The sequence below is a fragment of the Diorhabda sublineata genome, chromosome 7 (assembly GCF_026230105.1).
Source record: "Diorhabda sublineata isolate icDioSubl1.1 chromosome 7, icDioSubl1.1, whole genome shotgun sequence".
Classification (NCBI taxonomy): Eukaryota; Metazoa; Arthropoda; class Insecta; order Coleoptera; family Chrysomelidae; genus Diorhabda; species Diorhabda sublineata.
The window spans coordinates 12,513,650-12,540,807 of record NC_079480.1 but is presented as its reverse complement, the minus strand read 5'-3'; the positions used below and the strand labels follow the sequence as shown (position 1 = coordinate 12,540,807).

Sequence of the window (27,158 nt, the reverse complement as noted above, 5' to 3'; positions counted from 1 at the left end):
ATCTTAATGACTACAATAAACGTTGAATTTAAGTAGCTAAATTTATGATTCTACTCAGTCACATTAATATAAAACAAAAATTTGGTAATCCGAGAGGATACGTTAATGTAGGATAAAAATGAAGAAAGTTTTTATATGCTTCGTCTAAATGACTAATAGGTTTACACACACAGAGATTATATCTGTGTCTGGATTACATTTGTGCATTTTTTTTAAATTTATATTAAATTTAAATAATTTTAAATGAAATAGTTAAAAAAACAGCAGCTAGTCTTTCTAATGATGAGCTCAAGGCATTAACTGAGTAAGAAGAAAACAAAAACATTGATAGTAATGATTTCAAAGAAGAGCAAAAAGAACTTTAGATTGTGTTTGTGAAAAAAAAGTTTGACCACCATAACTGAAATTATGGACCAATTTATTGAAAATGATCCAAATTTTGACAGGATTTCAAAAGCACGGGGTGTTATAGATGCTTTATCCACTTATTAACAACTTCTAAAAGAATGCAAAAGAAAACCACAAACTACATTAGAGGCCTTTTTGACAAAAAGGCAGAAAATTGGAAATATAGAATAAACTAAATGATCTGACTGACTTTGTTTTCATAAGTATATATTCGTTTATATTGTTTTTATTTTTGTGAGAAATAAATGTTCGATTTTATTTTTATATAAAAAATTATTAAATTTAATAATTTCGCATTATGCTTTACTTTGATGGAACGTATTCCCAGCGTTAAGGAGGGTCTTACTGAACTTCAAAATAAACATATAAAAATATGATTTTTGACTATCTCAATCCTTCAAACTAAAAACTGACTGATATAATAGAATAAACTTCCATTTCCATTTTTATTTGGGAATTAATTTCGTATTTGTACGCAATAATGTGAATTGGAAAAATACCTGGATTGAAATTAGACTAAAGACATAACTAAACCTTTAATGGTCACTCAGGAGTGGAGGAAAAAACAAATAGAAGACAGATTTGCTAAAGTAGCGGAGGATCAATCTTTTCTAGGATCTTCTGGGAAATTGGATAGATGATGATAGACAAAATACTAGAGAAGGAGGTAGATAGAAAAACCTTTGAAATTTTTGGTTTGTTTTCATCTTGTTTAGTTGAAAATAACTCCTTTTAGCAGGTAGCTAAGTACATCCCTGCCTCACAAAATGGAGAAGTGAGTGATGGACGATTTTTTGAGGACTTCAACATAACTCAAAGCTCAACACTGAAAACCTTGAGATTGATCTATACGGAAGCATTATATTATGAATCCAATGGGATTTCTGGAACAAACACATCTATTTCACATTTGATTCGCTTGTGTTGCATATTATCAAACCAATTTTGTATATATTTCTTAATAAGATAACTAAGCAATAACCGACACCAAGTGTAACACTAACAACTCAATACGTGTACTTTATATTTAAAATTTGAATCTTGAACTGGCCCATTAGCTCACAATGAAAAAAGCACTTATTTTACAGCAATAAAAAGGCTGGCTTAAATGAAGCGAAAGAAAGAGAAAAACACATAAAATGTAGTGAGAATCTAACCTATTATTAATTTTCTTGCCACGTAGCTTGCTGTTCGTAGTCCATGTGAAAAATAAAAAAAAATAAATCATTAATATCACTGGCTAATGGAGGTGCGCTTTAAGAAAAAAAAACTAAATCGTAACTGAAATTGCCATATTGCTAACTATAAAAAACAAAAAGATGACCTGTTTATATCGTGTTTAGTTATATAGTAAACGAACTACCGAGATCAGGATGTATATTCATTGCAGCAACTAAATTTTAGAATAGATAATTTGATAGACTAATAAGTATAAAATTAAGTTATTTTTTTAAATTTCCATTCGATTTTTTCAACATATTTCTCTGATTGCTTAAGTAAATAAAAAAGGTAAGTCAATAAGATCTTACAATTAAAATATCAATATCCAAAGGAAACTGAATATTTAGGTCTCTGAAGATGATAACTTGGATATCGAAAGTGCGTCAGACAGTGTAGAGGTAGGAAGTAATGTATTTAATATGCTCTAATCATTTTGTGGATCCTAAAGAAGTTTTGTGATGTACAAATGGAGGAACGTGACAATTTTTTACAAAATGTGATAAACAATTTGTCAGGAGTAGGAATAATAATATCAGAATTTATTTTGATTCAAGTATAAACTATGTATATAACCAAATACATCCATCGGAAATAGAAATTTTGAAAATAACTAAACTTATACTTGTTTACGATAAAAAACTTCATTTTTACATTACAATATCTGTGAAGAAGTTTCTATTTGTATTGCAGTTACCCACATATTAAAACAAATTTGATTATAAAGAAAGTAGAAATTCAATTGGTTAATTTTTAAATAGTTGATAGAGACTAGAGATAATTTATAAGTACATAATTTCTACTAACAATTTCTATTTTTTCACTAACATTTATTGATAACAAAATCATTATGAAGCTTTATAAGTAAGTTTCCTGTTGATAAGGTTCGTTTACCGATTTTTCTACTCATTATATGTTAAACTGAAAAAACAATAACAAAGAAAAAATAACACAGCTAAGTATTTCCTGATGATGAAGTTTTTTAACGATTTTTCTGGTTATTATATGTCAAAGGGAAGAAAAATAGCAAAAAAAAACATTTTACATAATTTTACAAAAAAATTTTACTTGGAGATAAGATTTAATTAGGATTTTTCTACTGGAAACTTTGTAAGACTTTCCTGAACATTTCAATGACTCGTCCAATATTTCCCACCAAATCACAGGAATATATAACCTGTTAATGTACAGATTTTATACATAGTGTGTTCATATCTTATTATATAACTGAACTGCATTTGTGTCTAAAAACTAAATTGGAATTTGACAACAGCAGCAGCGAAACTATTTATGCAACTAAAAATTTGAAAAACCCCCAAAAAAATGAAAACTTCGTCTGGAAAACTTGCCTGCACACTACAATGACACGTCCAACATTTTTCAAATATTTCTAACCAAATCACAAAAATAGGTAACCCGTGGATGTACATATTTGATATATAGTGTGTTCATATCTTATTATATAAATGAATTGCATTTCTATCAAGAAACTGAATTGGAATTTGATAACAGCAGCATCGAAAATTTTCTTAGAACTAAAATTTGAACATATTCGAAAAAAAATTGAAAACTTCCCTGAATACTGCAATGACACGCTCATCATTTTTTCCAATATTTCTAACCAAATCACAGGAATAGATAACCTGTTAATGTACAGATTTTATATATATAGTTTGTTCATATCTTATTATATAACTGAACTGCATTGTCAAGAAATATATAGTGTGTTCATAAAAAATAATTTTTTTAGGATAAGCATTGATTGAACTTTACAAAACATTCAAAGTCTACTGTGTAATTTGTGTTTTTCTTAGGAAATGGATTATAAAAGATCTTCATTTTCTCATTAGTATCGAACCGTTTTAATAAAATGTCCAGTCAATTTCTACTATGATAAAAACAATAAATACACACCCTGATTCATTAACCTTTTTAATTATATTTAGTTAATGTCAATATGTTAATCAAACGAAACTGATTTGTTATTGATAATTCTTACACCACATCTATATTTATACCATTTAAAAAGGTCTTACTTAGCTGGTAATTTGTAAAGATAACCTTTTCCTGCATCTGACCACATTATTATTCTATCGATTGCAAGAAAATCTCCAGACATCCAACGCTCTCCTCTTGAAGCCAAGTAGGAACACAAAACACTAAAATCACCTAAAATAATAATGTGATTGAATATTTTGAAATAAAAAACGAGAATAAAAAAAATTTTTTGGGACCCTTTGTGATGAACAGATATACTGTTTACTACCTCTACACCAACACTTACAATTAAAAAAAGCATCAGACACTGCAATTGTAAATATTGGTTTAGAAATAGTAAAAAGTATCTATTAGATTGAGGTCGGGATAATTAGTTGGCCATATCATTGGATTTTAATCTGTTCAAAGTAATTTTGGACAATTATTGAGAAATGTGGTCAAGAATTGTCATGTCTGGTCTTTGATACTTTTCCTTCCCTGGAAGCCTTCTCAATTATCTAAAAATCGACATTTGTGCTACAGGGAGGCTTTTTACATCTGTACTTGTGAGAAGCCTTTTCCAACCAAATCAATAATTGCTTCATCACAGTGTGAAGACAGCAATTCTAGATGTAAAAAAGGATTTCAAATAATCTTTTGGTTAGCAATGTACTGATCCCTTTTTTTATTTTTATTTTAGAAAGGCTTTCATCTGCTCTGTTGTGGCCTTCTCAAGGTCAAGAGTTGTATCCAAAAGTTTTCCTTTTAATACATTTTTCTATTTTCAGCTAGACACAGAAGTTGCTTGGTGCTCAACTAGGTGACTAAGGCATATGAGGATAGACAGGAAAACTTTTAGTGCTCAAAAGCGTTTTGTAGCATGTCATCCAAATACGTATGTTCCAGTATCCTGTAGTAAAATAGTTCATAGTTATTCCTCTTGAAACAAACTTTGATTGGCAGATCTATTAGGGTGAGGTAAGTTAATGGTTCTCCATTAGGAGCCTTGTCTCAGAGTCATAACCTTTGATGAAACTTTCATCTACAGTAACAATTTGGATAAATTTGGATCTACATGAAGACAATCTTTCAATTCCATGCATACACTATGTTCTTATCATTCATCAGTCAAAAGTCTCTGTGCAAATTTGGCACTCACCCATTTCATTTACAAATGATGTTTTTTAGTGACCCATACAAAATTTTAAGTTTATCAATCACTTTTTGACCATAGGATACACAGGATAAATTAGACAATAAGAAATTTATACCATTGTGCAATACAATCTGACAAGTCAGCCAGCTAGAAATCAAACAGGAATGATTTACCTCAAAAAAAATATTAAGGTAAAGGTTGCACAATGGAAAAATTAATATTACAATCTTCAATTATTTCCTATACTAATTTAAATGAATAAAAAATATTTTGATAAAGACCTAAAGTAGTCAAAACGTAAAATTTTTATCTGTCTGTCAAACATTAAAAAACTAATATTTAAACATAAAAAATATTTATATTGATTTTTTGTTACACTCTGTAGAGAAGCAACAATTTGTTAAGCAGTGACCTTACCTGCATCATAAATTTGCCAATATTTGGTACAAACTACCAGTACAGTTCTTTGGTTATAACAGCAGCACTGCAAACATACAGCGTTCAAAGTTCTAATCTGTTTACTCTCGTTTTCATAAATTGGTTCTTGATGTCTATTTTCAGCACCTGTCAAAGTCCAAACTTTGACCATACCAGTCGTTGTTAACGCCAGTACTACATCATCTTTACGTTTCGCTGGTCTCAGTACCTATAATGTAATTATTCATTATTGAATCACAGAAATAAGTTCATATCATCATTTTTCCACATGTGTACGAAGATAAGTGAAATAAAGGGATAACACATACATGTAAGGCGCTAATCCAATCCGGGTTCTGCTTGGATGAAAGCATAAATAGTATTTCCAAACTGAAAGGATCCATTACTATGATTTCGGGATAATATCCATTGCAGAAAAGACGTAGATCTTCACAATTACACATGTGATATGCCTGTAAAAAATTAAAGGAAATTATTTCCAGATTAATTCCATATGAGTTATACATGTTGTTTGATTTATTAGTGAAATTTAGTCCCAACTTTAATCCACTAATAAGCCCCTCATTTTCCCCATTAGAAACAATTAATTGTTATAAGACGATACAAACTGAAAGTTATACAAATATGTTTAACACCAATACACCAATACTTCCAGTAGCAGAAATACATTTTGAAATATCAACATAATTATATTCTAGATAAATTTTTGAAAAAAAAAGAGGAATACAACCTTGTGTAACCCAAAGAATCAGGTAGTTGGGATAAGTGTGCAGAATTAATGCAAACAGAATTGTCAAGAGAGCACAAATGAAGGAAGAGGAAATTAGAAAAAGAGGGATTCTGAAAAAAATGGATAGGAAACGTAATATCTTATACAAAGAGTATAAGAAGAAAAAAACAGATCTTAGAGAATTTGAAATATATTATTTTTTTCAATAGTGAAAAAATTAATCATGAGCCTTTAAGCATGAAATGCTGTAATATATATAATTTATAAGATATAAAAGGATTGCGACAATGCATAGAGTATCAAACAGTTTTTTTTAATACAATACAGGAGAATATACAGGAATTAAGACCTCCTTTTAAAGTTTTTGTAGAGATTCTTAGCCTCTTAACAGGTCTTACCTGAGCCTCTGGGGGGGAACTCCTGGGTGAAGAAGGGTTGGAGGTCGAGGCAACCTTAGGACCTCAGGCCATCAAGTCCTGAGCCATTTCGGCACCCTTTTTTTCTCCTGTTCACTAATGTTGCAGCAGTTGAGCAGGGCATTACCAAAAGCTGTCAGGGCTTTGACATTGGTAGAAATCAATTCATTTGGGGTAGAGAGTTTCATTGTCTCTGTTTTCTCAGAGCCCTTGGGGGGAGAAGAGAATTTATCATAATTCCTGCTCTTGCCCTCATTCAACGGCTGCTTAAATGGGAAGAAAGACCTTAAAATTGCAGATAAATAGAAAGAGCACTAGGCAGGGATAAATTGAGAGAAATATGTTAGAAATAGAGCACCTAGTGATTTGACAGGGCTAAAAAGGGTAAAGAAAAGCTTCAAGTTTTACAGAATCACAAAGGGATGTTTAATTATGCAAATTTATCTGTAGAGAACAACTATGATTCCTCAATAGCTGAATAAAATACATAATAAAATACTGATTTAAATTAAGATGAGAAAATATGAAACTAGACATAAATATATCATAACACATTTTTCCACAATTTTCACATTCAATAAAGCCTTACCTGCATGTTAGTGTGTACTTGTTGTATTTTAACAGTTTCTCTGCATTTACCATCTATCAAATCCCAAGTGCACATTTCACCCGCTTCAGAACTAGAGACAATGTAATTATTATCTTGAATCATCGATGCTCTTGTGATACATAAAATTGGAGCTGTGTGGCCTACTAAAAGACATCTGGGAATCATCTGCAGTGTATCTGGATCCACTTGCCTTAAATAATTTAAATCCATTTGAAAATATTCAACTTAAACATTTTTTACTACAGGAGTGGTCCCAGAATTGCACCCTGTGCTTTATCAATATCAAATCAAATATAGCATATTATCTTATATAAATACAAAAAAATATGAAGCAGTTTATATTGCATTATATTGAGTTATAAACAATATAAACATTGTTATTTAAAATATATATAATATAACGTATGACAGTTAATTTCTTCAATTAAGAAAAAAAATCATTATCTTACCAGAGACATATCTGTCCATCATAACAACCAGTGGCCAATGTCTTCAAATCCTTTGACAGGTAAATGCATGATATACAATGTGTTGGGGCATGTTTGCCCCACAATACAACGGGTACCACTAAACTTGTTCCAGGCATTTTAAAAAAAAACTAAAACAACATAAATGTAATTAATAACAAATTATATTTAAACGTAGAGATTAGTGTTAATTTTCAAACAATTCAATACATCAAGTTCAATCAAAGTACACAAATTTTGGTCACATGACTTAATTTTCTTAGTTTTATAATAATCTGCGTCTGATTTAACATGGAGAGTAATAAATACTGAAGTAATAAAGTATTTTAGATTGGTGCATTATCATCGATAATAAGACATGCGCCTACAATCATTAAACTAACTTGTTATTATCCTAAACGTTTCTTTCACTGATTACCTGATCAAAATACTTTTAAAAGGACGGATTACGCTCAAAATATTAACTTATCCAATTTAATGAATAAAATATAATTCGCCATTTTACTAGTAATCAGCTGTTTATTATTTGACATAGACAGGTTTGTCAAATAATCAATTAGGACCATAGATAATCGCAATTTTTTATCTATTACCATTAATCTTTAAATTTTCTCCTAGAGTGCCATTTTACGATAAGACGTTTGACATATATCACAGATCAACAATATAAATTTTGAACAATATTATTCTTTATTACTAATTATTTTTTTAATCAAAAATAAACGGGTAATGTATCTTAATAAAGGAATCGGCCCGGTCCTTTGAAGAGAGAAAGATCTTTCAGTAAAATTTATTTCAAACTTTTTGATTCAACCAGACCCAACTATTTTAATTTCTTCAACATTTTACTCGGATACTTTTCTTTTGACTTAGAATTAGTTTAAAAAAATACCTAAAAATTTACGTTTTGCCCTATTTCGATTTTTATCAAAATATTTTATTAAAAGTAGAAATTTTTACCTATTTTTAGAATTTGAATTTTCTATCAAAATAATATTTTAATTTCGTATATCTTAATATGTCTTACATGTAAAATTTTATTTATATCAAGCTCTAAAATGTTTTTTCAAACTTCTTTAGTTTTTCGATATAAAAATGGTATGCAAATTTGGTATAAAATTCATATAATTAACACATTCTGATAATTGCTCAATAATAATTATTAAAAAGCCAAACTCTGAATCGAAATAGGGCCCATAGATACAGAAAAACTATAAAGTTATAAATTACTGTTCGAAACGAAAGTAATAATAATAAAAGGTTTTTGTAGGTCAAGTTTTAAATTTGAAAGTTTCCGCCAAAAACGAGAATCAACGTTCTGATGATAATAATCTCGTTCTAGGCTATGATTCACAATCAGCTGATAGGTGAACTATCTGATTTAATGTCATACTTTTTGAAAAGTCTTTATGACAGCTATGTTATCTACGTAAACAATTTTAAATTATAAATATATTTATTTATATTTTACAATCCAATATCTTGTATTATTAATTTAAGATGGTATTAAAACGGACAAAAGGTTACCAAGACATAGATGAAAATAATGAATCTCCATCAACTGCAAACGTTGATAATTTACCACAAGGAATTGAGATGGGGTCTGTTTCTGTTGTACCTGATGGTAAATATTCAAATTTTACATTTTACTGTATTGCATATATTACCATATTCTTAGTTAACTTCAGTTTGATAATATTATATTATTTATAACATGAATAAAATATTTCTTCCTTTAGAAAATGTTCTACTTAGAGTAAGTATTGTTAATGGTAAATGATTTTCAGATACTTTTACTGTGACACAAGCTGTGAATGCTTTAGGGTTTGGTTGGTTTCAAGTAAAATTGTCTTTATGGACAGGACTCTGCTGGATGGCAGATAGTATGGAAATGACTATTTTGTCCATTTTGTCACCTGCTTTACATTGTGATTGGCAAATATCGAGGTACTTACTAATTTACGAACAGATTTTAAATTAATTAGTCCCTTATAAATAAATAGCCATAAAGAGTGGTTTATCATAAGCTGATTTTAATTATTACAGATACCAACAAGCTTTAACAACAACAGTGGTATTTTTAGGGATGATGCTTTCATCAACTTTTTGGGGTAACTTAAGTGATCGATATGGTAGAAAACATGTTAGTATTTCAGAATAAATAAATAAAAAATTGATGATTTCAATTCGATTAAATTCTTTTGTACAATTTTTTGTAGGCATTGACATTATGTGCAATATTACTTTTTTACTATGGACTTTTAAGCTCTATAGCTCCGAGTTTCATGTGGATACTTTTACTTAGAGGTCTTGTTGGATTTGCTATAGGATGTACACCACAATCGTAAGTAGTAATTTGGGGTTTTCATTTTTTTTAATGAGCTACTTCATAAATGGCTTTCATTTCATACCTAATTATAAATATAATTATAAATATTCAAGAGAGTGTTATGAACGTTATTATTTACGAATTGAATTTTGTTGATAATACTCTCAATTCTTATTTTTTGAACAGTTAACTTTCAACTAAGTACAGCAATTCTATGTTTATGTAGAACTTTTGACAAGTCGTATTTGTTTGCAGTATTATTTTGTTTTTCACCCCTATAAAAACTGGTCATTTTAATGGAATAACAGCTAATTTTACTGCCACCAGAAGTATACTTCATTTTAACCATGACTACTAAATATTTTTGTTGAAATGAATTGGAATTAGAGTGAATACTATTTTATTCTAGGATCATTCCATATCAAATCAACACAGGATATAAACCTGATCCCCCTAGAACTTAACAAAATTTGATATGAAGTTTGTCCTCATAGAGATTAAGAAAGATATCTATTTTTTCAAATATCTTTAAACGTTTTAAAAATTACAGCTGTTGGAGTTTTTTCTCTTTATTGAGGGAAACAAACACCTCTCGTGAATATTTGACTAACATTTATTTGTAAAAAAAAGAAAAAGCTGTTCGAAAGCAAGTTTCAAACCTTCTCTGTGCTTTCAATTTTTAATGACCAAGATGACAAAAAATTATTCTAAATCTTGTTGAAACATAAAAATACAATATAATAATTGATAATAGTTAGTATTTTAAAATTTTGTTGGAGAAAATTATACTTTACATCTAAATTTTTGGAAAACGCCTATAAATATATTTTATCAAGTATCATAAAATGAATGTAACTGTTTAAAAAAAATTGTGTCTGGAATGTTCATTTTCAATCACTTATGCAGCAAAACAAAGAAACCTGAGTACTTTTAATTTAATTTTTCGCTAATTGTTTATATCAATATATTTTATTTCAATTTTAATAATTTAGTAAATATTACAAATTTGATATAATCTGGAGAGAAGTACCCCAGAAGTCCCTGGCCTGGGATAAGTGTATGGAGATTATGTTGAAAAATATATATATTTTTGTGTTTTATTTGTTTGTCCAGGTACTTCTGGGACTATCTGCGTTTAAGTTTTGCTTTTTATTTTTGCATAGTTTTTTTAAGAAGTTACAATAAAATTTTATAGAATTGTTTTTCACTGAATGTTTTTGTAGTGTCACTTTATATGCTGAATTTTTGCCTACAAAGCAGAGAGCAAAGTGTGTTGTGTTACTTGATGTAAGTTACATTATAGATTTGTTATGTCTCGTTATTTTATTTCATTTTATTCACATGCTTTTTAGTGTTTTTGGGCATTGGGTGCGTGTTTTGAGGTAGCTCTAGCATTAGTTGTTATGCCAACTTTAGGATGGCATTGGCTGCTAGCTCTCTCTACTGGACCTCTACTAGTGTTTGCATTAATATGTCCAGTGAGTATATTTGCTATTTTAGCCGATAATTTTCTGTGTTTCTATTACTATCAATCTTATAACTTATTTTTTAATCCAAGTATTTTTCATGTTTTAGTGGTTACCTGAATCTGCAAGGTACCACGTTGCAAGTGGTCAAACAGAAAAAGCTTTACAGACACTGGAAAAAATTGCCAAAGATAATGGTAAACCTATGTTACTGGGTAGGTTAGTTGTTGATGATTCTTTCACGTCATCTTTACATAGGGGAAGATTTAGGGATCTGCTCATACCGTCATTAAGGAAAACATCACTCCTCTTATGGTTTATATGGTAAGTAAAACTTGATTATTTTGAAACAACCTGGTATTTCTCCATCCTAGTTTTGTTTGATTGATAACTTTGAAGTTTTTATTTATTTTTATTATTTTATACAGTTTTCACGATATTTTATAAATCATTTTGTATGGAGCTTTTGACAACACTGCAATCCATGTTCCTTTATTCTTAAAATTCGCACATTTTCAAAATATCCTCATAGTTAACTCTTCTTTCCATGTTGGAAAAATGGTTTAAAAAATCTTCGTATATATTTATAGTATAAATTTAGCAAAAAACAATGTGATGGAAATTTACATCATCAGATGGAAATTCCACCATACAAAAGCTGGATAGTACATTAGATTTGTACATCCAGTTCATCATTTTGGGCTTCAAACCCCATGTTCTTCCTTCAACCTTCTTGCAGCAGTTGTATAAAGCAAATCGTTTCTTATGGCTTACTGCTTGAAGGTGTTTTCTCCATGTCAGTCTCTGTTTGAAAGAAGCCTGGAGGTAATCTGAAGTTTTAATTTAAATCATTAACCATCATTATACATAGAGTTTCAGAGTTCCAAATTTCCTTGATAGATGGAATTGTTAAAAGCTCTATTTTTTCTTTCCAAATTGGTTTGAGCAAAACATGAAGAAGTAATAATTTAAAAAAATCCGCTAGTAGGCTTAAGTTATTTTTTTTTATTTTACCATTTTTTTAAAAAATATTCTTTTAGGATGGCTTGTTCGTTTTGTTATTATGGTCTAGTTTTGATGACGACTGAATTATTTGAAACATCCGCTATATTGTGTACAGCTCAAACAGAACCAATACAAATGATTGATACATGTGCAGCAGAATGCAAAGAATTACAATCAACAGATTACATGGATTTATTGTGGACCACTCTAGCAGAATTTCCAGGTATATAGAATGCTTTTATTATGATAATTTAAACTTTCAATAGCAATATTATGAAATGCTACATACATGGTTTAAAAACCACCTCACTAGCTGGGGCTGGTACCAAATCCTCAATATCACTATTATCCTGTTCGAAGTGTTGCAGAGAGAAATATTTTTAATTAAAAAAATGGGTGAAAATGAATCTGGAAAGATCTGGAAAAGTGAGTTATACCAACCCAGAGCTTTTTGGGGGAAAACTGAATAAGAAAAACTCTGATGATGCCTTCATGGGCTAAATCCTTCAGAACTTTGATACAGCTAGATTGAAAAAGTAATTGAATCTAAGCAAAAACAAGCTACACCTTCTCACTGGCTTCTTTGCAATGCATTAGAAGCACGTAATGAGATTTGGACAAGCAGAAATGGATGGCTAAAGATTCTGTGGTGAGGAACATGAAATTACACTTCACCTAGCTCTGGAATGCCTCATCATTGCATAAATACCTGTAGAGCCTAGCACAGATGTAGGATTTCATTCAAACTATGTAACTATGGATATACAATAAACTATAAAGGTTACAGGGTGAGGTAATCTCTAATTACATCTACGTACTTTTAACCTTATTCCTAGTAGGAAAAATGTATGTGTAATTTCAGTATATCTATAACTGTATTCATATGTAATGTTATGTTTAGTAGAAACCGTAAAGGCTGAACTTCAACGAGTTATCAAAGAATGTCCCTTTTTAATTATACTAGATAACCAATCCATTGTCTTGAGATATAGATTGGAACTTGATATTTTTTTCTCAAATCAATTTATTTTTCACCCTATACAGTTATTAAGTGGGTGATATACAAATTCTGAATTAAAATAATTAGAGGCATTCCTTTGTGGCTGGTGGGACATTTGATCTACTATATAATATCACAGTGAAATAAGATGGATTCATAATTAAATACTTCTTTATGTACCATTTGTCTTGAATTTTTTTATTATATAATCCTTTAGGGTTTTATAACAAATGGTTTCTGCAACCTAGGTTACAACAGGTCTATTGCCTGCTATGTAAATGTTTATCAAGGTTTTGGCACTTAAATTCTTGTCTCTTGTATGCTTTATTTCCAGATTGTATGCTCTATTCACAGATTGTATGCTGCATTTACAGATTGTATGCTTTATTTTCAGATTGTATTCCCTATTTTCAGATTGTATGCTCTATTTCCAGATTGTATGCTCTATTTCCAGATATATGCTTTCCTATTTCTATGATGGTTCTATTTATTCCTCTTTTTCTGGTTATATATTTGGATTTTCTTTATTTCTAATCCTCTTTTTCATGTTACGATCATTATAAAGTGTTTGTAGGTTTGGGACTTCTACCAAGACTTCAAACTGTTTCTCCCAATATTTTCGTTTAATTTAGTTTTGTCTTTTTTATTATCCTGTATTATTTTATTTATCCATTATTTCATCTTTTCTCTACATATTCTGGTTAAAAACATTAGACTTGGAAAATTAAATTTAATTAACGACATTTTGATATTTTAAACAATTTTATTTTTTACATAAATATTTTCATGATTTAAAAAAAAAAGTATTTTGAAATTTCAGGGATATTTATAACGATAGCAATAATAGAAAAATTTGGTAGAAAGAAAACTATGGCTGTACAATTTGTAGCGTACGCTGTATGCTGTTGTTTCCTCATATTATGTACTGAAACGTAAGTAGCTTCAAAATTCTCAATGCAATGTAATATACAGTGCTTTTCAGTTAAAAGTATCCACCTTTAATAACTTTTGTAATACTGGTATTTAGAAAAAATCCAAAAACACGTCAATTTATGTTGGAAGGGGCAAGCATTATGGCATATTTAAACTTACTGGAAAAGCCACCCCCTCACCCCTAGCAGCATCCCCTTTATTTTTTTAAATTACTTGTCATATTTTTTATGTAAAATTTGGATACTCCTCTTTGAGCTGATTTCAAAAATGTATAATACTTGTAGGTTAAAGTGGTTAGTTTATGAGATAAACAATTTTTCTTTTAAGAGCACAAATTTTACTTATTATTTACTTTCACCTTATTTGCCTGTACTAAAATGGGTTGTACAACAGTTTAAACTCTTTAATCTTTTTAACTGTGCTATTTATTATGAAGTTACAATAAGTGTTCAAAATGAGTACCATTGACTTCCATACAATGGTATAATCTATTTTGAAATGCCTCTCTGACATTGCTTAATACGGCTGGATTTAATTGTCGATATTCATTTTCTATCCTCTCTCGTAAATCATCCAGAGATTCTGGTTGGGTAGCATAAACTTTTGTTTTTAAATACCCCCATAAAAAGAAGTCTAGGGGTGTTAAATCCGGTGACCTAGGTGGCCACTCCATCATCTGCCCCCTTCTACCTATCCAAAGAGCGGGGAATGTTTCGTTTAAAAATTGTCGGACAGGCATAGCATAGTGTGGAGGAGCTCCGTCTTGTTGAAATACCAGTAAATCTTCGGAAAGGAATTGCATGTCTTCCGTCATGTAATTCGTTAAATATTCTAGCAGCAGCTCTTGCACAATTATTATTTTGGTAGTATAAACCTACAATTTCAATTCTTTCTTGCAAAGAGTAAACCATTTCAGAGAAACAAAATAAATAATGTATCAAATTACACTATCAATAGTGACTACAAATTCTAGTTGACAATGTCAAACTTTAATAAAAAGTAGAGTTTTTTGTTGTTTGGATTTTTTAAGTAGAATAAATAGCACAGTTAAAAAGATTAAAGAGTTTGAACTGTTGTACAACCCATTTTATTACAGGCAAATAAGGTGAAAGTAAATAATAAGTAAAATTTGTGCTCTTAAAAGAAAAATTGTTTATCTCATAAACTAACCACTTTAACCTACAAGTATTATACATTTTTGAAATCAGCTCAAAGAGGAGTATCCAAATTTTACATAAAAAATATGACAAGTAATTTAAAAAAATAAAGGGGATGCTGCTAGGGGTGAGGGGGTGGCTTTTCCAGTAAGTTTAAATAAGCCATAATGCTTGCCCCTTCCAACATAAATTAACGTGTTTTTGGATTTTTTCTAAATACCAGTATTACAAAAGTTATTAAAGGTGGATACTTTTATCTGAAAAGCACTGTAGAAATTTTCGTTATTCTTTCTAGACGAGGTGTCCTTACGACTATGCTGTTTTTTGCACGTGGAATAATTGCTGGTGTATTTCAAGCGGCCTACGTTTACACACCTGAAGTATATCCGACATCTCTAAGGGCAGTAGGAGTTGGTTCGTGTAGCGCGATGGCTAGATTAGGAGCAATGGTGACTCCATATGTAGCTCAAGTGAATATTTTTTATCACTTCGTGATAATTTTAGGTCTCTTTTGATAGAAAATCAGTTTAAAATAACCGGAAAAAACATATAAATAAGTCTAAGAAGTAAAAAGTTGGAGAAAATTATTTTTATTTTGTGGATATTTAAACAGTTTTATAATAATTTTTGACAAAAATTATATTTGGTAGTTGTACCATTTACTCAGAAAAATTTGGAAGAGAAAAAATCAAGCGGTTAAATAATAATTATTAGTTCTATTTTTTTATTGGTACTTCTCATTTTCTTCCAGTATATTAGATTATAATTTGAAAAAAAAATAAATTAAAATGAAAAATTAACTTTTGTCGACAATTTTTAATATTATTGAATGAATTTATGCTTGGACGTGCTGTAGATTAAAATTTTATTGTCATCTCTCACTAGCATTGACTCGTGGACGTTTGTTGTATACTTGAGGTAAATTGAAAGCAAGTTGAGGTTATTTCCAAGATTATTTCGAAATAAAAAAATCAAATAATAGTTTTGTGTGTCTTATTCTTCAGTTAATCTCTTGATTTTCAGTTGGATGCCCTTTTTAATCTTGTAATAAGTCGATCTAATGCCAAATGATCAGTTATAAATTTGTATAGTTCACCATAATCAATTCTGGCACAATTTCTTGGAGAAATTGATATCTAATAATAATATTTCTAGTACTCATCTGCATCTTTTTAGTTGCCAGTTGTGTATTGGTTAAAGTAGAATTTTCACAAACGAATTTTTATGGGTTTATATTTCCTTGGTAACATAAAGGAATGTTCAAAATGAATTTGATTATATTATGGTACTGAGAATTCTTTGGATAGTAACTGTATGGTAGTGAAAAATATTGTAGCGAACAAATTAACTTTAATTCCAATCACACAGTGTATACTTTAATAAATCGTCACAATAATGTATAAAATACAACTATTTCAATAGATTCCTATTCCGTTCATCAAGTATCCTATTTATTAGTATAAAAATCGGTCTGTATCAAAACAATAGTGAAGAGGTATAAGTAGTTGATAGAAATGTGAATTTTTTAATAACTGTTAGTACTTTTTGCTATAATTGTTTGAAAACGAGCACAAATGAAAGAATTTATTATTTGAGACCCTTAAAGAACTATTTCTATGAAGCTAAATTGTATATTTTTGAAAATTACAAAATCTGAACTCAAAATACAAAAGCAAACATTACTCGTACATTCCCATTTTGAATTGAAATTTGCATGTCCCTATGCAATATTTGTAGATAATTATGTTTTTCAAATTTTTAGTTTCGATTCTTTTATCCAGAAAAGACAAACTATTTTTCGCTTAAAGCTGAGACTTAGTTGTATGGATAAACAATTTTTTTGTTATGTTTATAAGTCCATTGTTCTCCCTTTTGTTTTTAACTTTTCATCTAACCTACCGACTGTTTCATTCTAAATAATACCCTAGACAACATGAACCAAATTAGAACCCTACAGCATATTCCAAAAAATTCTAATAATTTTTCTACAGCCTTTTCATTTCAATTTAATTTTTTGATTAAAATGGGTTTTTTATGTTAATTTTTTAGTGCAACTCTATACATTTCACATTATCCATTTCTAAAAATGAAAGATACATATATAAGCATATTTTTATGTTTGAAATTAAACACTTGATTGACTCTTATTCTCTTTTGTTTAGGTTCTACTCAAAACATCAATTTCATTTTCAACAACGATATACGCAACAGCAGCTATAATGGCAGCGGTAGCATGTCTTCTGTTACCAATCGAAACCAGAGGCAAAGAACTTACAGAAAATGTGCAGCAACAAGCGAACTCTGTTTCAAATACTCAATAACTAGTCAGATGACAGAACTGATGATATCAATCGTTTTCCAGGAAATTAATTTCGAAAAATGATACAGTGCATTAATTCAGTTGAATATAATCAATGAATTAATGCGCAGTAACTTTAATCAAAATATTTATTAGTATTATTAAAAAAATTTGAATTTCCGTCCATTAATATAACAAAAAAGCGGGGTTTTCCAAATAAATGGAATGGATTTTAATAAATGTACATAATTGACTTATTTCTTCTTCTCTGGAAATATTCGTGATTATTAACTTTCATTTACTGTGATTAGTTGTCTCTAAAAGAACCTTTTCAAGTAGTATCAAGACGAACATGATTAAACGGAATACTTTTCTGGAAATATTGCAGTTTCTACCACATTCAGTTTGCAATATAAAGTAATTTTATAATATATATTCCTCATCTTCTAGTTTTTACTGCGATACAAAAATTTTCTAGTCAAATTCACGCTTTTTTTATTGTTGCCCTCTTTTAATGATTGGCTACTTAATCATTGTGTTTCTTTCAAAGTTATCTCCTTTTTGTCTACATATTTGTCTTCACCAATAGTTTTGATGACCCCTCATAATTTTTTCGAATTTCCAAAGGATTTGTAGATACTTTCATGTTTTTTTTACTAATTTTTCTGCAGAATATTTACGTTTCAATATATCCAAAGATATTTTCAATACATTTTCCTTGTTTTATAGTTTCGTTTTTTCTGCTTGTAGTAATCTTGAGGTCTGATTTCGTGGTTGGTATAGGATTTCAAGCCCGAAATTAAGTTCATCCTAAAAATACTCGATATGATTTAAATCCGGGCTTCGCGTCAGCCAATTCATAGCGGCAATATCGATATACCCTACGAACCCGCAGTATGTGAACGAGCCATTGTCCTGTATTAGGATGAAGTTTTCGCCGATGAAACTGAAACTTTCTCTTTGTATTGGTTCGATAATCCCCTCGCTACACCACCAATTTCAATAAAATCCAACTCGGTTTTTGTTTCTATTGAAATGACCATTAAAACCATCTAGGAACGTCATCCAAAAGACACGTTTTGTTTTATGCAAAACTTTCTCCGGGTCTTCTATAAGCTAGTCCTCTTCTATCGCTACCATGCAGGCACACTCTGCTTTCATCTGAAAGGAGAACGAAGCCCCATTATTGGTCAGTTCACTTGACTTGTTCTCTGGAAAATCGTAAGCGAGCTGCTCGGTGGGCTGAGGTTAATTTGGGACCAGTAGCAGGCATTTTTGGCTCATTTTTAACTGCCTTAAGTCTTTTGACTGTCCAGCCACTCCTCGCATTTCTATGACCTCTTGTTGGACTTGAACAGTCATCTTTCTCAGATGTGCACCTTTTTCTTCTGGAACTGTGTCTTCGATGATAGTTACCAGTCTCTTGGTAACGACGGTAAAGTCTAGCAACAACAGATTATGTCCATTTTCGGGTAAAATTTTTGTTTGTTGGTAAGGGTATTGGTTGACGTTTGGTGGCTGGAGAGAGAGAAAAATTCGTTGGATATATTTTAGGTGGGATGAGGAAATTTTTTATGACGAGGAAGGTTCATTGGGATTGTTTCATGTTTTCCTTGATTTTTAAAAAGATATCGTCATTTTGGTTCTTTTATTTATTTATTTTCAATTAATAAGATGTCTTTTGGACTATAGAATCATTTTATCATATTTTATATTTTTTTATCAAAATTTTTCAATACTTCCTCTTTCATTATAGCTTTTATTTCATATTGTTTTTGTGTTTCTTTCATATTTTCTTTATTTGACATCAACTCTGATGTAAACATTTATTTTCATAACTTTAATTCCCAGTGCTCCCTCGTATTGTTCAATACTTTTTTAATAATAAAAATTGAGAAAAGCAAACCTTGTCTATTTTGAGAATACTTCTGAATTTTATCTATTCTTTTTCTAGATTGTTATTGCCTATTTTTTGTATCCTCGCTTACTTTATTAATTATGCTTCCAACTTCAAAAAAAGTAGCATTTTCTCTACAATGTTTCTGTAAAAATAATGCTATGTATTTAAAATGTACGTTATCAATTAGTTATTTTATTAAAATTCAGTGCAAATAACACAGGTCTGCAACAAAATTCTGTCTAGATGTTTTTAACTGATTTCAATGTATTTGGGTGTTTTGAAAATTAAAAAAATACTCAAAAAGTTTCAGAACGTCAGGTTAATTTGCAAAACGCAAAATTTTATTTAAAAAAAAAGGATTTTTGGGCTAACTTGAAAGGGCATAATTCTAAACTGAAGCAGTCAATTTAATACCCCAATCTACAATCAGCTATTCGTCCCATCCCTCATGGGACCGAAATTCCTGCGCCTAAGGCACTTGCTACCTAGGAAGGGATCCCTGAACCCGATGACAAGTCAAGTTTTGAATTTGCAGATGACAGCAGTACGAAATTGTTTTCCCAGGGCGAGCTAAATGATTTTATAAGAAACTTACATCTTCTCAAATAAACGCTGCTGAGCTGCTTGGATGAAGGCTCAAAAGCAAGAACTTATTTTCGCGTAGAGTGTCTTCCTCATGGTTTAGATATTGTGAGAAGCAGTTCACTTCCTACTTTGTCCAAGAGGATGAGTTGATTTATTATACCAATATTAAAGGTTTGATGAATACATTCAATATCTTATACGACCCAGCACAAAAAGAAGCCTTTAAATAGTTCTGCTTCACACAAGGTTTCTATGCTTCCCGTATACCTTAAGGAAACCTAAAAGAACTTGGAATTGGTTCTTTGCAAATTAAAATATAAAAATCACGGTTGACAAGCTTACAGAATTCCCTTGCTTTTTGTGTCTATGGGATAGTAGAGACCGAGCAAATCACTGGACCAAAAATTGTTGGCCTACGAGGAAGCTTAACGCTGGCGAAAAGAACATCCTACATGAAACTTTGATGCCTCCTCATAAAGTTCTTCTACCACCACAGCTAGAATTGATGAAGCAATTTGTAAAGTCACTTTCAAGAGATGAAAATTGTTTCAAATACTTAATAAAAAAGTCACCAGGCCTTTCGGCGGAAAAGTTGAAAGAAGATGTTTCCATTGGACCAGATATTAAACAGGGTTATGGCTGATCTACAATTCATCATAACCATGACGGATCCTCAAAAAAAAGGGTGGGTTGCCTTCAAAGAGGCATTGAGAAACTTTTCAGCAATAACAACTACCAAACAAATCGTCAAAAGAATGTTAAAAGCATTTCAAGCTTTAGGTTGCCTGATAAGTTTAAAAGTTTATTTTCTTCATTCCCACCTCGAATACTTTCCAAAAAATTTAGAAGATGTGAGTGAAGAGCAAGGTGAACGATTTCATCAAAATATTAAGAGGATAGAAAAATGATACCAGGGAAGATGGAGCATCTCAATGATGACAGACTACCGTTGGACTCTTCAGATGCTTCCTAATAGCGAAAATGTACCAAAAGGAGTCTTACTAGGAGAAAAAAATGTGTTTAGTGCTTATTAATGAATGTATTTCATCTTTTATATTAAAATGATAACTTGTTCAACACAAATACCTATATTGTCAGAAAACGTGACGTTCTACGAGTAAACGAAAGTTATTTTTGGATTCAGCTCACCCAAAAACATAAGTATGACGCAAAAAAACCAAAACAGCTCACAACTTTTTTTGCAGACTTGTATAATTTTCAAGAAATCGGTCGACTGATTCTATTATTTAAATGAGTCGAGCTGCTTTCTTGATCAATAATAATGCTTAAACCAAAGGTACTTATTATATTTATGTTCTTATTTATTTTATAATTGAAATAATTATTTAATGTGATTTTAATTTTCGCGCAAACGACATGAAATTGGAACTGAAAAGACTTAAATTATGTTTAAACATTTCCGTTTATGGCGAAAAAAATTTAAATAGTTGTATTGGTACCGATCGCACCATTTACTACCACTACATTAATACTGTTTGGTCCTTCCAGTCGGGTATAAACGAACAATCTTGCAAGCTTGAAAAAACAGACAATGTAATTTTTAATATTGGTATAGTGTTCATATCCGGCTCGAAGTACCAGACAATGTAATTTGTAGTATAGGTGTAGTGACAGAAAATAGTGTAATCAGTAGGAATGTCTCCAATAGTTTCAGTAACTTCAATTTGAATGCTTAAAATAATGATATAATACAACAAAATTGAGTCAAAATAGTCCAACTCTAATTAACATTTATAAATGGTTTTTATAGTATTTAGCTATAGCACATTGCAATTAGCATTTCCTGTCCAGTAGCGAGTAATAGTTCTTTCAATTTTAAGCCAGTTTGTTTATGTACGATTCGGCGTTATGGACCTTTAAGTAAAGTAACTCCCATGAGGAGAGTTATGCTTAAGAAGAGGCTTTGACAACAACAACTTGTGATATGCAAACTTTGTGATTCAATACACATTGTGGCTCAATAAAAATCTTCTAGCAGTATAGCTCTTGAGAAGAGATTTTGACAAGAACGATTTGTGATACACAAATTTTGTGATTCAATACACAACAATGTGTCCCAACAAAAATCTGGTAACTGTCTAATCCTTTGAATAGAACAACTTGTGACACTCAAAGTTTGTGAGGTGGACAACTTTTGATGTAAAAAGTATAAATTTAAGGGCCAAACAATAAATTTTAAGCTTTTTTTGACAATTTTCAATAACAACCGATTATACTAAATGGATATTTAATAAATACAAATCTCGATTAAAAATGATTAATTTAAAGCAGTAGGGGTTTCAAAAATAATCGTTTGAGGTAGTAAAATTTCTACAATGATCTAATTCTAAAAAGTTTTTTATTATATGATGTCTTTATCCCAAAAGACAGTCGCCTTAATCTTTGGTGACAATGTTTGCAAACATTTTCTTGAATTTTTTGATCAACCGGTTCGTGATAAATAAGGGTGTGATTTAATCGAAAAATCTTGGCGATTTCTATTTTCAAAACAATTATCTACAGTATTTTGAAAAAAAAAACTTGTATTTTTTGGTCTATAAACGTTAGAAATGTTTAGCATAATCAGTGTACTTAATAAGACTAAGTAATAAAGATATTAACAAATATATTTACATGTTATTGTTTACACTACGTATATTCACTTAATATACAGGGTGTAACAGAAGTTGTGAATTGTACCATTTCCGTCTCAAAAATAAACTCGGGAGTACTTAATTTACATTTAGCTTACTTGAAATGGATCAAGACAACGTGTAATGGAAAACGCACTACATTTTGATGAAAACATTTTCTTCAACTTTCTTGCTGTTTAATTATTCTTTTTAGAGGTTTTCATTAACATAACTTGTAATTTTGGAAAGTTGACAGTAACGTCGAAGAAAAAACAGACGGTTTTGGTCAGTAGTAGCCGTTATGCAATAGCAGGAGCCTCACATAATGTCAAATAACAAGCGATCTTCATCGTAAGCAATATTTTGAAGCAAGAAATTGCATGTTTTCTTGATCTGTATCAAGCGGTCTTTACAATACAAAAAAAGTTGTTGTAATGTTTGAAAAAGTTGATTTTTCGACTCCTTTGTGAACTCCATCTGTTTCTTTTTTGCAATACTCACAACCGTTTTGCTTCTCTTTGATCTGATAAGTACCTCCACTATAACCAACAGTTGAATATCTTTTTAACTGCCAACTTCTTGAAGCCGTCTTTATATCAGGTAGCTTCCGCCAGTACAGATGCATTTCTTCAGTATTTTCCACCTGAATTAATTTTTAAAGTTACATATTGTGTCTGAAGCATCAAATTCTTCTCCTGTGTGCATTAATTTGTGCCTTAAAGATTTGATCTTGCCTTTTACAAAAATATATAGAGGCGGTAGATTGACCAGTAGTTCTTTTGCATCTGTGGGAGTAGTTCTTATGAGTTCTATGCTTTACAGGTCGGCTAATCTTTGTGTACCTGATAGACCTCAATAGCCGCGTCTTTGTCCACAACACTACAGATCCATAGATTATTAACTACACTTGTGTATAATTAAAGGGTCAAATAGTATTGAATCCCAAGTTTTTACCACTTTCTTCTGCATCTGCCCAATATTTCAGGACATTCCATACCTCCGTCAAATCTAGAACTAGTAGTTTTAGACTTGGCAGTATTAGTTACCTAGTGAAATTGACTGAGCATTGGCCGTAAGTCCTTTTTGTTCACATCAATTATAATATTTAAGGTCCTCTCGTATACTTTCAGACACCTCCTCAAAAAACTTTTGGCAAGAATGTCAATCACAGTACAAGAAACGCTAAAAAAGTTAACTTTGTTTGCAATGTGGCTCAACAAAAACCTATTGACAGTGTAACCCTTTGACAAGAGCAAGTTGTGATTACAAACTTTGTAAGTCAATACACAATGTAGCCCAACAAAAAACTACTAACTGTGTAACCCTTTGACAAGAACAACTTGTAATCACAAATTTTGTGATTCAATACACAGTGTGGCCCAACAAAAATCTACTAAGTATGTAACCCTTTGACAAGATCACAAACAACAATACACAATGTGGCACACAAAAATTTACTAATTGTGGGCCCTTAAGAAGAGGTGTTGATAACAACTTGCGATACTCAACTTTGTGAGGTGGACAACTTTTGATGTAGAACTAAATGGATATTTAATAAATAGAAGTCTCGGTTGAACTTGATTGAATTAAAGCAATAGGGGGTAAAAAAGTTTCAAAAATAATCGTTTGAGGCGGTAGAATTTTTACAAGATACAATGATCTAATTCTAAAAAGTTTTTTTTATTATATTATATCAAACAACTTTTGAAATAATTATAAAATTACCTTTTGTTACACCCTATATATTTCGTTCACTTGTGATTTAGTAATAAACTGTGGTGCTGGTATTTTTCATGAATTGATTGTATTAACAAATCTAATATTTTATATTTTTACAAACTTATACATACTTTCTTATATTATGCTTTCAATTAAAACGAAATTGTTGTTAGCTCCACCTTTTTTCTTTGGATTAGCCCCACCTCGTGATTAATTTCCCATGTTAATCCCCTGAATCTTCCTCGCGTCGACATTTTCCTGGTGGACACTACATCTCTGAAGACGACAACTTAGTTAGCGAAACTAACGTTAAATGTAATTGTGAGTATTGGTGTGGTGTAGTTAGTGCAGTAAATAGTGTATTCAGTATGAATATACCAACAGTTACAGAAATCTCAATATTTCCCTATTGCTTGGGTTATTATTGTAAATCTATATTTTCCGTCAAAAGATAAGAAAATGGGAATCCGTGGATGGTGGAGAAGTCACTCAGACAGGAGAAAATAGAGAAAAATAGCGGAAAAAGCCAAAACTATATATTTTTGTAAATTGTATTTTGACCATAATTTCAGTCCCTGATATAAATACATAGGTTAAAGATTAGTAGAAGTGATAAACAAGAAACAGCTACATTGGTATGGGCACATCATGAGAAAGGAGATAGATTGAAGAGAAAATGACCTGAGGATCAAACTTGAAAAAATGAGTACAAGAGGAACCAGAACATTCTAAAAATGAAATAAAACGTAATGGAGATTAAACACAAGACTAATAGTGAGAAAAACTGAAAGGGTCAAGATAAAGTAACAAAAAAGATCAATAATACAAAAAAATAAACAAGAAACAGCTACATTGGTATGGACACATCATAAGAATAAAGAGTGATAAATTGGAGAGGAAAACATTTGAAGAAGACCAAGATAGAAATGGATAATCAAAATGAATGACCTGGAAATAGAACTTCGAAAGAATTGGGGAATACCAAAAGACATTGGAAGAAATGGTTACAAGAGGAACCGGAACACTCTAAAAAAGAAAGAAAAACATAATGGAGCTGAAACGCCGAAGACTGATAGTGAAAAAACCAAGTGGGACAAGTTGTAGTAACAAAAGAAAAGTCAATAATACAAAAGAAATAAACAAGAAACAGCTACATTGGAATGGAAACATCATTCGAATGAAAAGTGATAAATTGAAGAGAAAAGCAGTTGAAGAAGACCAAGAAAGAAATGGATAAAGCAAATGATTGACCTGGAAAAAGAACTTTGGAAGAATTGGGGAAAATAGCAAAAGACATTGGAAGAAATGGTTACAAGAGGAACTGGTACAATCATCTGACACCTAAAAAGGTAAAAGGAAAGGAAAGGAGAAGAAAAAGTAGAACATTTGTTTATTCAATCAGACATTTTTGAAAATATAGAATTATTTTTTAATGATTATGGGGAACATTGTTTAAAGTTGAAGTTGAATAAAAAATTACCTACCAAAATAAATATGATATTGCTAGACTATTATTCATCATTGTAAATTCCTTTTCAATGGAAAGTAACCATTTTCTAATACTCAAAAAAGTGCTAATAGTCGTACTGTAATTTTGAATATACAAATTATGCGAATAGTCGTTAGATTGCAAATTTTTGATTTCCATTATTACCGGACAGAGCTGGCTTCACGGCCCATGTCGGGGACGAGTTCTTAATAGTAATGATGGAAGATAAATCTAGTACTTGAATGAAACATGGTTTGACATACTGTTCGTGAAGCTTGAACAAATGATAATTGGAAATGTAAGACAAACGTACCCCATTGGAGACGTAAACGCATATAAGTACATATTACATTAGGATGGGGAACAAAGTTGAATAAATTATGCATTATTATCTAATTCGAAGGACGTTAACGATACCTCTTTAAGTATGCACTATTGAAGAGACCCTTTTCGAGTTTTAGTTCAATGAAAAACTGGTACCAGCACAAATTCGTAAAATTCCAACTAAATATTTCTCCAAAGCAGATATACAAGAGTGTTATCTTCAACTTCGAAGAGCATTATACAAAGAAGCAACTCATAGAGGTTTTAAAAGCAAAATTATTTGCCAAAGAGTGTAGACGAAATGGCTAAGAAGAATGGTCAGGCTGTTTTAAGATTACCTTTGTACTACTATGTCTCAAATCCAATCGAATTAATATGGTCCCAACTAAAAAGATAGTCAATAACACTTTACCCAAAAATTCCTTCTCCGTTGTGGAACTGATAAAGAAAGAATGTTCAAACATTAGCACCAATAATTGGAGAAATACCATAAATCACGTAAAAGGAATCGAAAACCAAAATATGTAACATTCACCAGTTTTAGATAGGCTTGTAATTAATTTAACGGCAGTGATTCTAAAGAGGGTAAGTGATTTCCTAGTTTTGTATGTGAATTATGGCAATAAAGAATAGAAAAGATAAGAAATGAACATAACAACTTTTTCTGTCAGATTGTGTGTTATGTAACTTTTTAAGTTACAAATGAAACTTTGAAGCAAAAAAATGATCTTTGGATTTAATTTCCTGACATTATCTTCGTTTGTTATATTAAGTACAACTCTGTGCAATACTTAATGATGGGTTCTTTATCTACGGTTCCTCATGAAAGTGTTTACCAGGTTACAGATACACTATGGAAAGTTTTTAACACCTACGAGGCAACATGCGCATGTGAGATG

General features: G+C 30.6%; 2 protein-coding genes across 7 annotated transcripts in view; one reads left to right on the top strand and one right to left on the bottom strand.

Annotated features, from left to right (window-relative positions):
* LOC130446381 (WD repeat-containing protein 7) overlaps positions 1-7,948 on the bottom strand; it is a 42,862-nt gene extending 34,914 nt beyond the window's left edge. For 5 of the 6 annotated variants that reach the window (XM_056782603.1, XM_056782604.1, XM_056782606.1 and 2 more), the window contains exons 1-6: positions 7,839-7,948; positions 7,403-7,551; positions 6,933-7,143; positions 5,506-5,649; positions 5,177-5,405; positions 3,663-3,795 (exon numbers count right to left, since the gene is read on the bottom strand). In XM_056782603.1, the coding sequence (XP_056638581.1) occupies positions 3,663-3,795; positions 5,177-5,405; positions 5,506-5,649; positions 6,933-7,143; positions 7,403-7,539 (854 nt within the window). In that variant the 5' untranslated portion in view covers positions 7,540-7,551; positions 7,839-7,948. Of the gene's footprint in view, positions 1-3,662; positions 3,796-5,176; positions 5,406-5,505; positions 5,650-6,932; positions 7,144-7,402; positions 7,695-7,838 lie in introns of those variants that run through there. The other variant, XM_056782607.1, reaches the window with a different exon arrangement.
* Positions 7,949-8,829: 881 nt separating this feature from the next.
* On the top strand, positions 8,830-24,618 carry LOC130446783 (synaptic vesicle 2-related protein). Its single transcript, XM_056783241.1, has 11 exons — positions 8,830-9,044; positions 9,208-9,367; positions 9,467-9,563; positions 9,640-9,764; positions 10,973-11,036; positions 11,102-11,227; positions 11,325-11,539; positions 12,256-12,443; positions 14,041-14,152; positions 15,606-15,780; positions 17,473-24,618. Exons 1-11 carry the CDS (start codon positions 8,921-8,923, stop codon positions 17,629-17,631), a joined length of 1,545 nt encoding a protein of 514 aa, XP_056639219.1. The 5' UTR covers positions 8,830-8,920; the 3' UTR covers positions 17,632-24,618.
* Positions 24,619-27,158: the final 2,540 nt, after the last annotated feature.

What these genes read in the sequence shown, in the direction of transcription:
- LOC130446783 (XM_056783241.1), top strand. Translation starts at nt 8,921, where the DNA reads ATGGTATTAAAACGGACAAAAGGTTACCAAGACATAGATGAAAATAAT. An exon ending in CACTCTAGCAGAATTTCCAG is followed by an intron (nt 12,444 to 14,040) that starts GTATATAGAATG and finishes TTGAAATTTCAG; the next exon opens with GGATATTTATAACGATAGCA. An exon ending in TGACTCCATATGTAGCTCAA is followed by an intron (nt 15,781 to 17,472) that starts GTGAATATTTTT and finishes TCTTTTGTTTAG; the next exon opens with GTTCTACTCAAAACATCAAT.